Source organism: Anabrus simplex, chromosome 1 (genome assembly GCF_040414725.1).
Source record: "Anabrus simplex isolate iqAnaSimp1 chromosome 1, ASM4041472v1, whole genome shotgun sequence".
Classification (NCBI taxonomy): domain Eukaryota; kingdom Metazoa; phylum Arthropoda; class Insecta; order Orthoptera; family Tettigoniidae; genus Anabrus; species Anabrus simplex.
Window position 1 is genome coordinate 725,095,666 of NC_090265.1, and position 16,526 is coordinate 725,112,191.

The window sequence follows — 16,526 nt, forward strand, 5'->3', positions numbered from 1 at the left end:
ATTATGATAAAAATGAAATCAGCTGTTAGTGTCTGTAGTGTATACCGCGAAGTTTTCCGCCATCATACAAACTCTGTCCTCCTGTGTGGGTGTAGGTGCCTGAATTCACTCACGGTATCACCCTGCCTGTCGTATAAGGCGTCAGGTAGGGGAACCTTGGTTCTAAAGTTGGAAGCGTGGGTTGGAAACCACGGCTCCCTTAGCTGAGTACAACATTGCTTCTACTTACCTGTGTCAGCCTCCTCGCTTTCCTATCTGACCTCTTTTGGTCGACTCTCATATTCCCTTGCCTATCAACTTGCCTCTGGGAGGTAGTGGGTTCGAATCACACCGTCGGCAGCTCTGAAGATGGATTTCCGCCATTTCCATTTTTCACGAGAGGCAAATGCTGGGGGCTGTACCTTTGTTAGGGTCACGGTCGCTTCCTTCCCATTCGTCACTCTTTCCTATTATATCGTCGCCACAAGACCTGTCTGTGTCGTTGTGACGTAAAGCAAATTGTAAAAATTAAAGAATAAACACTTTTGCCTTTGCGGAAATCAAATCTCCCGGTCATGGCCATCCATCAGTGGCTGCTAATTTTAGATTAGCAACCAGCCACAAGACATAGCCTGCACGGTTGCTAGGTAACATTGTCTGAAAATCCATCCATACATTACATAATATTCTGCACGGTTGCTAGGTAACATTGTCTGAACACCCATCCATACCTTACATTACATTCTGCACGGTTGCTAGATAACATTGTCTGAACATCCATCCATACCTTACATCATATTCTGCACGGTTGTTAGATAACATTGTCTGACCATCCATCCATACCTTATATCACAGCCTGCACGGTTGCTAGGTAATACTGTCTGAACATCCATCCATACCTTACATTACATTCTGCACGGTTGCTAGGTAACGTTGTCTGACCATCCATCCGTACTTTACATTACATTCTGCACGGTTGCTAGGTAACATTATCTGAACATCCACCCATACCGTACATCACAGCCTTCATGGTTGCTATGGTTACACATTATGTCGCGTTCCATTACACAAACTTCCACTAAAGAACTATTGCTAAGGATTGTACGCGTTACCAAAACTCGACACAAAGCTGAAATGCCAACATAACTTACCTCTAAGGAAAAATAGGTTCCTCCCCATCAGTGGATCGGCATTTTTACTTATCGACTGGACATGGTCCACAAAATGGTCGAAGTCCTTCACTGTGACCCGTTTGATGAGCTCCGGGTCCTTGATCATCAGGATGGGGTTGAGGAATTGAAACAGACCCACATAACGTTCTCCTTTGAAGTTTTTACAGGAGTCCTCAATGAGCGAGGCGAACGACTGCTTCTTGAAGGTAGTACCCGCGAAGGAACCGAAGAAGGGCACCGTTTTCATGGTCTTCACCCCCCTGGCAGTAAAGTAGTTGTAGTTCCAGGTCCCCAGCTTGTAGATGGCAGCAAGAGCAAGAGCAACCCACACGGGCCACTCCATCCAGCCGAGGCCAAGTAAGCCCATTGCGAAGCCTGGAACACGGAGCACTTGAGTGAGTAATATGGATTCACTGCACTCATAAAGGAAATACAAATATATAATAATAAAATATAATGAGATTCGTGAATGGAGAAAAGTGACTAAAGCTATAACACACAGGATGACCCAAAAGTCCGTTATCATTTAACGTGGCAATACTTCACGGAATATTGGAGGTAGAGGAGTAATAATTGATACACATGCTTGGCATGACATGGGGTTTAATTGACATCAAAATAAAGTACACAGAATTACCAACAGATGGCGCTTCGCACGATACACGAACAATAATTAGTATAACCAGGGCGTGGCATGACAATCGAGGTTTGACAAAGGCGATGTTCTTTATAACTAGAGCCCGGATTATATGTAATATAAAAATGAGGAATATGTACATAAGTATGTAGCCAAAAATTGACAATGTATGTAGTCTATACTAATATTATAAAGAGGAAACATTTGTTTGTTTGTAACGAATAGACTCAAAAACTACCGCACCGATTTTTAAAATTACTTCACCATAGAAAGCTACATTGCCAGTGAGTACCATGGGCTGTATTTCATTTTCAAAACAATTCGAGGTGGGGGGCACGGGGGAGATATAAAAATAATAGGCTAATAGAGGCAAAATATCGAATTTGTCGTATAAGGATAAGACAAAGCTCAATTTAATCCTCTTGACGCAAAGAACAAAACTCGGTAAGCCCTATGGGCCCGAAAACCATGTTTTAAGGTCCTAAAACCAACCGTTACGGAGATATTGGCACCACACTAACCCTGCTCTAGGAATCGGATAAAGTAATGAACTGCTGTAACCATGGCAATGTCAGCTCCAGGATTCTACTGCAGCGAAATTATCTACAATAAATCACGAAACCTAACATGTTACAGACATGAAAATTGATATTTGGAATCTCCTTTAAAAATAAAAGAACACAAATATTCGTTTTCAGAAAATCCACTTAAGGGGGGGGGGGGGTGAAAAGAACTGAGGAAGGAGTTGAATTACTTATATGAGGATACATACTGTATATCTCAAAAAATGAAAATGTTACAGACTTTAAAATTGGCACTTGGAATCTCCTTCAAAAATGAACACACTCTTTTTGGAAAATCCACTTAACGGGGTGAAAAGAATAAAAAAGCAAGTGAATTTTTAAAATGAATATCTTCTTCTTCTATTGCATTACCCACACCTGTGGGGTTGCGGGTGCTAACCCTGTCGCACATGTGGATGTGGCCCTGTTTTACGGCTGGATGCCCTTCCTGACGGCAACCGTATGTGTAGGGACGTAATCTATACTTCTATACTAATATTATAAAGAGGAAAATTTGTATATTGGTTTGTAACGGATAGACTCATAAACTACAGAACCGATTTTAAAAATTACTTCGCCTATAGAAAGCTACATTGACAGTGAGTAATATGGGCTGTATTTTATTTTCAAAACAATTCGAGGGGGCCGACGGGGGGAGATAAAATTATTAAAACAATAGGCTAATATAGGCGAAATCGAATTTGTCGTACAAGGATGAGACAAAGCTCATTTTAAGCCCCTTGATGCAAAGAACAAAACTCTGTAAACCCTTCGGGCCCGAAAACCATGTGTTAAGGCTCTAAAACCAACCGTTATGGAGATATTGCAACCACACTACCCCTGCTCTAGGAATCGGATAAAGAAACGAACGGCCGTAACCATGGCAACGTCAGCTCCAGGATTCTACAGCAGCTAGATTATGCATGTACGTTTGGCCATAGCTGCCAACCAACATTGATACACATATGACATACTATCTCGGAAAAATAAACTGTTGTTTAAGACGCTCATAGCACTCCTTTTGGAGGGGATGGAAAGGGTGTGAGGTATAAAAATAATAGCCCCGGAGTTTTCCGTGACACAGCGACCAGCGGTTGCCGACGGGCCTCCGTTTTTACGTACTGGCTTAGGTTTCAGCATTTTGCGGAGTCAGTTACCTATAGTTTAAACTATTTTCTATCAAATCATGGAGTAGTAGGATCACTGATGTTATTAGTGCCAATATGTTGGTCCACTTTTACGATCATTGTAACCATGAAAACAACCTATATACTGTACACAATTGTCAAGATTGAAAAATTTCTCAACATTTATATACTCAGATTCATTATATGATGTGCGACATGAGTGACAGCCCTGAGAATTATGATTCTCTATAATTATAGTAGTTTCTTTTATGGATAGCATATTTCCTTGATCATTTGTAATAGTTACGAAATGTCGGATCAAACAAATACATTCAATAATATTTATATTTGTGGTACTATCTAGCGGAAGTAAACTTACACTAAACCTGCAGCTTTGTGAAGGGAGCATATACATGTAGGTGGGAATGAAGGAAAAACATGGTATCAAATGATCTTAGAGGTCGACGCCAATTAGGAATTAATATTTAGAGGCCCCATGAAGAAAAGAAAAAGATACGCTATAATTCCAAACATGACAAATAATTTCAACGTACTTAAATAAATATACCGGGCGAGTTGGCCACGCGCGTAGAGGCGCGCGTCTGTGAGCTTGCATCTGGGAGATAGTAGGTTCGAATCCCACTATCGGCAGCCCTGAAGATGGTTTTCCGTGGTTTCCCATTTTCACACCAGGCAAATGCTGGGCCTGTACCTTAATTAAGGCCACGGCCGCTTCCTTCCAACTCCTAGGCCTTTCCTATCCCATCGTCGCCATAAGACCTATCTGTGTCGGTGCGACGTAAAGCCCCTAGCAAAAAAAAAAACTTAAGTAAATACACCAGTGATATAAATATCTAATGAAGTCAGTCACACCGATAGTATGAGTAACTAAAGCCAGTTTCTGATAACCCGTACGAAGAACGGGTACTTCTTCTAGTTAAATATACAGCAAAAACATGTAACTTAATATCTTGTGCACAGAGGAGGAAATCGAAACCGAAAAATGTTAAAAGTGCAGATGTTATTTAACCTCTAATTTTCATTTGCAGGCGCAGTTAATAACTAAATATTTTTCAAAATTTTCTGCGATCATCGAATGCATTCTGTCTCTTAGGATGTTCTTATATCTATCTATCTATCTATCTATATATATATATAAGACCTTTTGACTTCACAGGAAGTCACTGGCGCGTATTTCAAATTGCCCGGTAAAGAAATATTTAATTTTAGACTTGCTCAAGCAAGGAAGGTCCTTATTAAGAGTGAAGAAATTCGATCTCATCAAACACAAATATGTTTATTAGAAAAATGTTTCTGAACACTTTTATATGGAGTGTGGCCCTTTATGGAAGTGAAGCTTGGGTATTAACCGAAGAAGAAAGAAAGAAAGAAAGAAAGAAAGAAAGAAAGAAAGAAAGAAAGAAAAGAGAAAAGGCGCTTTTGACACATGGCATTAAACCGAGAACCTGCGAAGGGGTCACAAAAGATGAATCACTAAATCTGAGAGGAGAAAATTGTAACAAAGTTTGCGCAAGGGAAGACTGATAGACACAGCTCGAGACACCCAAGAATTGCACCGTCAACACAGCTAAGGGGTGCGATTCTTTGACTGAATACCTCACTTTAAATTAGTACATTATTTTTAGATGTTAGAAACGTACACGATATTTTCAAGTGTTTAATTGAAAAACTTATATAGATGTAATATTAGTGAAAAAAGAATTGTGTTTTCTTTGAAATGCGCTATATGCTTCAAAATATTTAAAATATGTTATATTTATCAAAATATTTATTGTGCATGGAAATATGTAAAAATATGTAACTTTAAACTCCTGGAATAATGGTCTCTTTAGTGTTATTCACCGACATTTTAGCTTTCCTTGTAGCTACATATATGGGAACAGAATATGTATTTACGTGTAATCCAGGCTCTATTTATAACACATGCTCAACATGCCGGCCATCATTCGTCAACAATACCTGTAGTCGAGGGGCAGTGTTGTGAACAGCACTGTGCAGCATATCCGTAGGTATAGTGCTGTTGTATGTTGTTTTCTAACATCGCTAATACGGTCGGACAATCGCGGTAGACTTGTGAATTCAGGTAACCCCACAACCAATAATCGCACGGATTGAAGTCGGGAGACGGGGGAGATCAAACATGACATAAGTGGCGGCTCAGGGGACACATACTGCACTGCAACATTCACTATAAATAGGCCAAATAACGCGTTTTAATATGAAATTGCTCCATGGGTCGCCCTGGTTCTTTTTTGAAAAGTTTATTTTAGGATTTATATAACCTGTTAATGTGTCAAGTGAACTTCTGTGAATTTTTATTCTGACACTGATTGCCATTTTACGAACTTTTTGTACTTTTAGAATTGTAGATTTTTTCGGGTGGAAGTTTGTTCTCCTTGCAGCCCAATCTGTCTGCGAATTACACTGACTGACAGAGCAAATGCAACACCAAGAAGGAGTGGTCAGAACTTTATGCCAATTGCAGGGTAGACTGACGTCACTGAGGTATGCTCATGATGTGAAATGCGCCGCTGTGCTGCGCACGTAGCGAACGATAAATGGGACACGGCGTTGGCGAATGGCCCACTTCGTACCGTGATTTCCCAGCCGACAGTCATTGTAGAACGTGTTGTCGTGTGCAACAGGACACGTGTATAGCTAAGAATGCCAGGCCGCCGTCAACGGAGGCATTTCCAGCAGACAGACGACTTTACGAGGGGTATGGTGATCGGGCTGAGAAGGGCAGGTTGGTCGCTTCGTCAAATCGCAGCCGATACCCATAGGGATGTGTCCACGGTGCAGCGCCTGTGGCGAAGATGGTTGGCGCAGGGACATGTGGCACGTGCGAGGGGTCCAGGCGCAGCCCGAGTGACGTCAGCACGCGAGGATCGGCGCATCCGCCGCCAGGCGGTGGCAGCCCCGCACGCCACGTCAACCGCCATTCTTCAGCATGTGCAAGACACCCTGGCTGTTCCAATATCGACCAGAACAATTTCCCGTCGATTGGTTGAAGGAGGCCTGCACTCCCGGCGTCCGCTCAGAAGACTACCATTGACTCCACAGCATAGACGTGCACGCCTGGCATGGTGCCGGGCTAGAGCGACTTGGATGAGGGAATGGCGGAACGTCGTGTTCTCCGATGAGTCACGCTTCTGTTCTGTCAGTGATAGTCACCGCAGACGCGTGTGGCGTCGGCGTGGAGAAAGGTCAAATCCGGCCGTAACTGTGGAGCGCCCTACCGCTAGACAACGCGGCATCATGGTTTGGGGCGCTATTGCGTATGATTCCACGTCACCTCTAGTGCGTATTCAGGGCACGTTAAATGCCCACCGCTACGTGCAGCATGTGCTGCGGCCGGTGGCACTCCCGTACATTCAGGGGCTGCCCAATGCTCTGTTTCAGCAGGATAATGCCCGCCCACACACTGCTCGCATCTCCCAACAGGCTCTACGAGGTGTACAGATGCTTCCGTGGCCAGCGTACTCTCCGGTTCTCTCACCAATCGAACACGTGTGGGATCTCATTGGACGCCGTTTGCAAACTCTGCCCCAGCCTCGTACGGACGACCAACTGTGGCAAATGGTTGACAGAGAATGGAGTACCATCCCTCAGGACACCATCCGCTCTCTTATTGACTCTGTACCTCGACGTGTTTCTGCGTGTATCGCCGCTCGCGGTGGTCCTAAATCCTACTGAGTCGATGCCGTGCGCATTGTGTAACCTGCATATCGGTTTGAAATAAACATCAATTATTCGTCCGTGCCGTCTCTGTTTTTCCCCCAACTTTCATCCCTTTCGAACCACTCCTCCTTGGTGTTGCATTTGCTCTGTCAGTCAGTGTAGATGACCCTTTCAGACAAATAATACAAATAATTTAAGTGATGGTTGTATGTGTATAGATATGATGTACACGATTCCAACTGTCATTGGGACTGTCACGAATTAGCCTAGTGAACTTGAGAACAAATCCTCACACATTGAAGGAACTGAAAGAATACTTTACTAATGAAATCAGAAACATTACTGTGGCAGAACTGAATCGCGTCAGCCAGAATGTGGTTACCATATACAACACCTGTACATCCCAGGAAGGACGACACTTCCAGCATCTTTTATAAGGTAAGATTTCATAAAAGCTTAAAGCAGGGCGGTCGCGCCCGACATAATTTCGTCTGAGGCAGCTGCCATAGTGCAAACTACTATACGCGAACTTTTCCTTGAGCCCGATTTTTACGGGGTGAGGGGTAAGGAGGGAGCACTGGCGGTTCCGGTTATACTGGCAACTGGATGGAAATGAAATCTGAATTGAATCGATAATATGATCGATCGATATTAATTTTCTAAACATTTATTATCTTACGTCAACTACTCTGTCACACATACATTATTTAACATTATATAACATTTATCGATGTGATTCTTGTTCCTAGCATGAATTATATAGTTTGGCTTTGCTGTGTAAACAACATCAGTACTAGTTCGTAAAGTGTACGCCAGATGTCGCACAGCGATGCATAGTTTGTGTTTCAAAGGTTGCCAATATGGATGTCGAAGATAACCGAGGTCTACCAATTCAGCACTAGGGAGCTCAGGGCTCAAGAAAAGGTTCGCGTATAGTACAAAAACAATGCAATCGGTGGCGGACTCGTTGGCTGAACGGTCAGCGTACTGGCCTTCGGTTCAGGGGGCCCCGGGTTCGATTCCCAACGGGGTCGGGGATTTTAACCTTAATTGGTTAATTCCAATTGTACGGGAGCTGAGTTTATGTTTTGTCTTCATCATCACTTCATCCTCCTCACGACGCGCAGGTCGCCTACAGACGTCAAATAAAAATACCTGCACCTGGCGAGCCGAACCCGTCCTGGGATATCCCGGCACTAAAAGCCATGCGACATTTCATTTTACCATGCATTCCGTCTGGATTCACATGAGAGACCCAGTATATTCCCTCTTCGTTTGTAAAAGCTAGTGCCTCTTTTATCTCATTAATGCTAAAGATTCATATATTCGTAAAACCTATTGTTCTGGTTTCGACTAAAAGTCTTGAATAAACCTGGGAATCCTTTCCTCCAGGTTATGAATTAACTAAGCTTCTAAGGTTGTTTCTTATTTATTTCCCGTTCTATTGTTGTTGTTTTCTGGAAAGACTTTCAAAGGAAAGAAAATAGTTCCTTTTTTCCAGAATTTCTCGCTTGTCCAGCCATATACACCGTCTCTGATCCACTGAAAACAACGTAACGTGGCTGCAGATCGACATCGCCTAAAGCAAGGTTAGTAGACAAAAAAACCCCACACACTTTGCATGCTATTTATAGATTGAGCGGATGTTACACTGGCATGCGCTCTTCCGGCCCAACACGATCTACCAAACGACCTCCGTATAATGTGTAACGTTGGCAGAGATAATATGAAGCACACTGTTAAGTGGTTGCTCTAAATTAGCAGCTGTCGAATGAGTGCACCCAGTGACATGACAACGTTAGCGAAGTCATTTTCAGGGGATATGTCTGGACATAGGTATTATCACCCTACTACAAGATATCGTCCGCACCCGGTTTAATATAACCAAGAGTGGAAAGCGTATTCGAAAAAAGAAATACAGACTGACAGAACAATATGTCCAATCCATTGCCATTTTAAGATGGCTATTCTCTCAAGAATGTCATTAACTTTAGTGATTGACCTGATAGCATCTGCTTTCTTCTTATCTTTCCTTCTAAAACCCAGCATTGACTTTTCCATGCCCCTCTGCACTGTCCTAAGTTTCCCTTTCGTAAATTCGTTGAGTGTCCAGTTCTCAAAGCCGTACGTCAGCACAGGTAGAATGCACTGATCATGAATTATTTTCTTCAGATTTACTGGCATATTTGATCTGAAGACAGTTCAGTTTCTTCCATACGACTGCCATCCTGCCATGCGTCGAAAAATTTCTAGTTTTATATCACCTTTCATACTCTCAGCTGCCCCAGATAGATATATTCAATGACCTTCTCTAAGGGCATGTTGTTGTTCACAATTCCTGCTGTAACCCACTTGTTGGACATGACTTTTATTATTATTATTATAATTATTATTATTATTATTATTATTATTATTATTATTATTATTATTATTATTATTTATTCGCTGTGGCCATCGAGGACTACGTTAAGTCTTGTTACATTTGACAGTGAACTTCGCTTTCTTTTGAGCCCAGAATTCCCTCATTCTTTCTGAATATGTCTGCCCTTGAGGCGGTATAGATGGGATCCCTCGCCGAGTTGGAGGGAAAACCAACTCTGGACGGTGAAAAGTTTCAAATCAAAATACTTTATTTGCAACTGATGTGTCTACCTCGGTGGCAAATGGTGTACAAAAATACATTGTTCTCAAGCACTAACTTTTAAATAAAAAAATAAAAGAAGGTGTTTTCCTAAAATATAGTATTGTACAGTTTACACTAAGAATTTTTCTATTAAGCACACAGCTCATCTTTAAAAATTTTATATTACTTATTAAATTCTACTCATAATATCGTCTGTATACACATATAATCAACTTATATACAGTATTTAGAATCGCTTCAAATAATGCTATACAACTACTATATTTAAATTGCATTGCATTTTTTACCCATTTCTATACCTAACATGTATAACGACCTCCTGCGTCTTAAACAGAGCCCCTTTAGCCACCGCTTTTCAGAGTTCCTCAAGGGCCTTCACAGCCAGGTCCCTCGAAGTCCCCACTGTACCTCACCCCTACTGGCCGTCCCCTACTTTGGCTGTCCAACCTCCATAGACAAGGGGTTGGAATTAATTTATTCAGAAAAATTCTTTATTACAATAACCTACACAGGTCGAATGCCCTCTAACATTTATTTTTTTCTGTTGCAGTTTATTTTCTTCTAGAATATCTATAAAGATTTTAGAAAAGGATCAAACATTTCCCCAGGTAAACTGTTCCACTCCTTCACACCCTTCACAATGAATGAAAATTTACCCCAGTCACTTCTGCAAAACCGAGCTCGATAGCTCGCTTAAGTGCGGTCAGTATCCAGTAATCGGGAGATAGTGAGTTCAAGCCCCACTGTCGGCAGCCATGAAGATGGTTTTCTGTGGTTTCCCATTTTCACACCAGGCAAATGCCGGGGCTGTACCTTAATTAAGGCCACGGCCGCTTCCTTCCAGTTCCTAGGCCTATCCTATCCCATTGTCGCCATAACACCTATCTGTGTCGGTGCGACGCAAAAAAAAAAAAAAAAAAAAAAAAAAAGAAAAAGAAACTTCTGTTAAAGTCCCGTCTACTTTTATACTTGTCGTCAGCCCTGGCGATGTAATTATTTTCCAAATGAGGCCTCACACATATATCCTCCCATGCTTCCTCTCCTGTATACGCTATATATATTCCTATAAGTCTAGTTTTCTCCCTTCTCTTACTTAAAGCTTCCCACCCAAGTTTCTCTAACATTTCTGATACACTACTCTTCCTTCTGAAATCCCCTGTTACAAATCTTGCTGCTTTCCTCTGCTATTCATCTATTTCTTTTATTAGGTATTCCTAGTGAGGATCCCAAACACTGTTTGCATATTCCAATAATGGACGAACCATACTTAACTTTTCTCTTTTAATTCTGTGTTGCATTCTTCAAGTTGCCTCATTATGACATGTAATTATCTGCATGCTTTACCTACAGTGTCACCAACATGACCCTTCCAGTGCAAATTACTCAATCGCACACATAATTATTCGTACTAGCCATCTTTTGGGTCAATTACCTCATCCAAAGTACATTCCAATTCAGTTTTTAAGCTCCAAACAACAGTGTTGTGACAATGGATTTGCTTCCATTAATCTTCATATTATTTTCTTCAACCCATTGTTGGATACTGTCAAGGTCCCTTTGTAATTCTGTACGATCCTTTATGTTATTTATTTTCCTATAAACAACGATGTCACCTGCAAACAATCTTATTTTTGATGTTATATTGTTCCCTAAATCGATTGCATATTATTAAGAAAATCAATGGGCCGATTATACTACCCTGTGAAATTCCATTCCAAAATTTCTCTTCCTGTGATACGTGATTTCGTACTTTGAATTTTTGAATTTAGAAATATTCTTACTCAACATATACCGGTAACCCTCATGTGCAATCCTATTCCCTCCAGTTTCTTTAATAATATTCCATGTTCCACGATTTGAAAGGCTTGGGAAAGGTAAATGGCTACGCAATCCATCTGGCCTCCCGAATCCAACTTATCTGATATCCCACCAGTTGTGCGTCACAAGAAAATTTCTTTCTAAGCCCATAATGGCTCCTCATGAACCATTTTTTATCTTCACATTCACCTCTTATATACCTTGCTATTAAATTCTTCAATATTTTACAAACTGTACTGGTCAGGTTGACTCGTCTGTAGTTCTCAGGCTACCTTTTCGCACCCTTTCCTTTATAAATTGGTATTGTTATAGATTCCTTCCATTCCTTTTGTATTAAAAAGCAAAGTCATCTCCGTACAGGCCATGAAGGCCCTTGGAGGGCTGGACGGTAAAGGCTTCCACCATTCGTAACCTCGACACGTGATGGGGTAGGGTGGTTAGCTCTACGCCCGGCCGTCTTTGCCCCCAGGAATTAACCTGGTACTCATTTTTGGTGTAGGCTGAGTGAACCTCAGGGCCATTCCTTTTGTATTACACTATTATTTATGACATAGTCAAAGATAAATTTTAAATAAGGCACTATGTACCACCCCATTGACTTTAATACCTTCCCAGTAATTTGATCACTCCCTACTGCTTTTCCTGGCTGAAGCAATTGGATTTCTCTGAAAATATCCTCATTTGCGAATGAGAAGCTTCTTGTTTCCTTATGTGTGTCTCCCTATCTATCTTCCGTTTCACTTTCCAACACCTGGCAACCTTCTACTGAATCAACGAATTCCCTACTAAATAGATTTGCTTTCTCAATATCTGTTAAAAAGCGGTTCAGCCCCTTCTCCCACCATTGTGGGAATTTGAATTCCTTTTCCCTTTTGGTTCCTAATATACGAATACAGCTTTTTCCACTTCCCTTTGCGGTCATAATCCTAATAAAGTACGCCATTCATGTATTACTCTTTTGCTTACTATCTCCCTCTTTTAAGTTCCCTCATTAGCTGTCTTCTAGTTTCTCTATTCTCTCTACGCACTTTGATTTTGGTGTTTACTATTCTACATTTTCTTTTTAATGTTCTTATTTTCCTTGTATAATAAACAGGGTCTGAGGTCATTTTACCCATCTTAACAGGTACAAATCTCTTCTCTTCTGTCCTTCCCAAATTATTTCTTTAAAGTTTTCCCAAAGTGTATCCACATTACTCCCTTCACTTACCCAAGAACTGAATTGTGATTTAAGGTAAGTCCCGAATTCTTCAACTGTAGTTTTTCCTGTACAATATGACCCTCTTAAGCCTTTTTGGTACCAGTCCTACATCCATTATTACAGCCTTATGGTCACATATTCCTTCAATTACCGGTACCTCAGTTTTATCAACAATTTCCCATTTTTTAACCAAGAATGCATCTATCAAGTTATTGAGACGAGTTGGTTCTTGTACTACTTGTGTGAATCCTCCGTCCCAAATTAACTTATTTGCCAGTTTCTGTCCATGGGCTTCACTTGCAGTTCCATTCCGTTATTTTCAGGCAAGTTTAGATCTCCCAATTATTACCATATCATTATTATTGTTTTTATGACAATAATCTATTAGATTATGAAATATTTCCATATCCTTTTACTCTCTTCCAGGCCTATATGTTCGTATAATTCCCACCTGCTCCATGTTATCACAAAGTAATTTTATGCATAATATTTCATCCCTTTGATCGGTAAAGCATTAATGTGAGCAATAAGTTTCCTTCACCTGAATAAACACCCCATCCCACTTCCCATTTCAACTCCTCGGTCTCCGTGATAGACTGTGTACCCTTCTGGAAATACTTCTGTATTATCCACCCCTTCTCTCAACCATGATTCCATTCCTATATCCACAATTTCATAAGATTCCATCAATGTACTGTCCGACTCGTTGGCTGAACGTCAGCGTACTGGCCTTCGGTTCAGAGGGTCCCGGGTTCGATTCCCGGCCGGGTCGGGGATTTTAACCTTAATTGGTTAATTCCAATGGCACGGGGGCTGGGTGTATGTGTTGTCTTCATCATCATTTCATCCTCATCATGACGCGCAGGTCGCCTACGGGAGTCAAATAGAAAGACCTGCACCTGGCGAGCCGAACCCGTCCTTGGATATCCCGGCACTAAAAGCCATACGACATTTCATTTCATCAATGTACTGAATTTTAATTGCTTATTTACTACACTTTGACAGTTTACCAGGAAAAATTTCAGACCCCCTTCCTCCCTTTCCAATAATTTTCTATGATCAAGGTCCAGCTGCCCCTTTCCTATACTAGAATTGTCTTTATTATCCAAAAGATCATCAAGAGAATTTAAACCATGTCCCTTTACTATTGCTCTACTTATGGGCTGGGGCCAAAGAAAAAAAAGGAAAAGAAGGAAGGAAAACGATAGCAATAATAAAAATAGGCCTAATAATAATAATAATAATAATAATAATAATAATAATAATAATAATAATAATAAATTGTTCTAGAATGAGCCTTATCACTCTTTTGCTGAAACACATTTTTCTTGCGATTTATCGTAAATCTCTCCTCAGCGCATCCCGGATTCGATTCAAAGCCGCAACGGGGAAATTGGTTAAATAGGATAGCTCGAGGGCTGGGTGTGCGTGCGATTTTCATTTTTAGAATTCATCGTTGATAGGGCCCCATCCTCACAGGCGCGCAGGACTCCAATACGGCGTCAAATCGAAAGACCTGGACAAAGCTTCTTCGCAGGCGACGTGCCATTATTATTATTATTATTATTATTATTATTATTCCCTTTGTGAGGAGTCAAACGATGCATTGTCTGTACCCCTGTATGTCGTAAGGGGCTACTAAGAGGGAAACAAAGAAACAATCTGTAATCGCTCTATCGTCCTCTAAGCAAGAAAACATATCCTCTATTCTATGCTTTTTCCGTGGAGGGAGAAAATGTTCAAATGCGAATATTATTATTATTATTATTATTATTATTATTATTATTATTATTATTATTATTATTAATGTCATTGGCTTTACGTCCCACTAATTACATTTTCGGCTTTCGGAGACGCCCAGGTGCCGGAATTTATTCCCGCAAGTGTTATTTTACGTACCAGTAAATCTGCAGACACGAGGCTGACGTATTTGAGTACCTTCAAATATCACCGGACTGATGCAGGATCGAACCTGGCAAGTTGGGGTCTCAACCGTCTGAGCCACTCAGACGGTATTGTTATTATTATTATTATTATTATTATTATTATTATTATTATTATTATTATTATTCTTTCTGTCTTTATCCGTTTACCCTCCAGGGTTGGTTTTCGCTCGGACTCAGCGACGGATCCCACCTCTACCGCCTCAAGGGCAGTGTCCTGCAGTTTGAGACTTTGGGTCGGGGGATACAACTGGGAAGGAAGACCAGTAACTCCCCAGGCGGCCACAACTGCTACGTTGAACAGGAGCCTAGTGGGGGATGTGAAAATTGGAGGGGATAGACAAGGAAGAGGGAAGGAAGCGGCCGTGGCCTTAAGTTACCTACCGTCCCTCCATTTGTCTGGAAGAGAAGTGAGGAAAACACGGAAAAGCACTTCGAGGACGGCTGAGTTGATATCCCGAAGCTGAGTGGACCCCGTTCCAGCCCTCGTACTACTTTTCGAATTTCGTGGCGGAGCCGGGAATCAAAACCGAACCGCCGGGGCTAGCAGCTAATCACAGTAACCACTACACCTCAGCGGCGGACATTATTATTATTATTATTATTATTATTATTATTATTATTATTATTAAAATAATAATAATAATAATAATAATAATAATAATAATACGACGGCAAGTCCTTCCAAACATTGCAGTCCACGTTAATAGCGAACCGGATGTCAGCAAGAACCGAACCACAGTCCTCAGAGTCCAGCCAACATCATACAAAGAGCAGAGCCACAGGAATTTAGTGGTAGAAGATTGGACGCGAAGTCCTATGCCTGTAAATTCTGTTCCCAGTGAGAAAATGTTCTGTACTTATCATTTCCTGGGTAGGATTGTGCTATTTATATGCTGAAGACGACCTAATACAGTCACGAGTGGTCGATATTCCAAATGTAATGTTCTTACCTGAGGTCTGAACCCAGTCCTGGTGTAACTTCACAGTATCAGCTGTGCACTGCGCTAGCTCAACTACGCACTGGTTCCATACAAACTGACCTTGACGGCGAGATGACGTGTTTGCCTCTTCCAGCTCGCCGCACCACGCCTACTTCGCCCATGGCCAGCAGAGATGCAAAAAACAGAAGAGATATTCTCGTTGTTACTGAATTGTTGATGCTGTTTTGCGCTCAGTGGAAATTGGAGAAATGAGGAACTAAAAGTCAGTGCATATAATTATCTGGTAACCTGGTTACTATACCTTTCGTTTCTATGGCTACAGTCAGCAATACTTGAAGGATGGATCCGTTCCACCAAAGAAACTATCCGCACCGAGCATGATAGCTGCAGTCGCTGAAGTGCGGCCAGTATCCAGTATTCGGGAGATAGTAGGTTCGAACCCCACTGTCGGCAGCCCAGAAAATGGTTTTCCGTGGTTTCTCATTTTCACACCAGGCAAATGCTGGGGCTGTACCTTAATTAAGGCCACGGCCGCTTCCTTCGCACTCCTAGCTCTTCCCTGTCCCATCGTCGCCATAAGACCTATCTGTGTCGGTGCGACGTGAAGCAACTAGCCAAAAAAAGAGAAAAGAAAGAAACCATCCGCAATAAATCACATACCGGTAGCCGCCCTACCCTGGTGACCATGTGGTACAACTGTACTATTGAGCTGCAGATTGCACCAACACCACCCGCTGCAGAAGTCATCATCACCACTTTTTATTTACGGTACCAGGGAGCGGGCGAAATGAGCTAA

The 16,526-nt window shown here is 41.6% G+C and overlaps 1 protein-coding gene across 1 annotated transcript in view; it reads right to left on the bottom strand.

The window, feature by feature from the left end:
* LOC136857415 (cytochrome P450 9e2) overlaps positions 1-15,878 on the bottom strand; it is a 45,341-nt gene extending 29,463 nt beyond the window's left edge. The window contains exons 1-2 of the mRNA XM_067136065.2: positions 15,740-15,878; positions 1,131-1,526 (exon numbers count right to left, since the gene is read on the bottom strand). Of these exons, the coding sequence (XP_066992166.2) occupies positions 1,131-1,518 (388 nt within the window). The 5' untranslated portion in view covers positions 1,519-1,526; positions 15,740-15,878. The remainder of the gene's footprint in view (positions 1-1,130; positions 1,527-15,739) is intronic.
* Between the last annotated feature and the right edge of the window lie 648 nt (positions 15,879-16,526).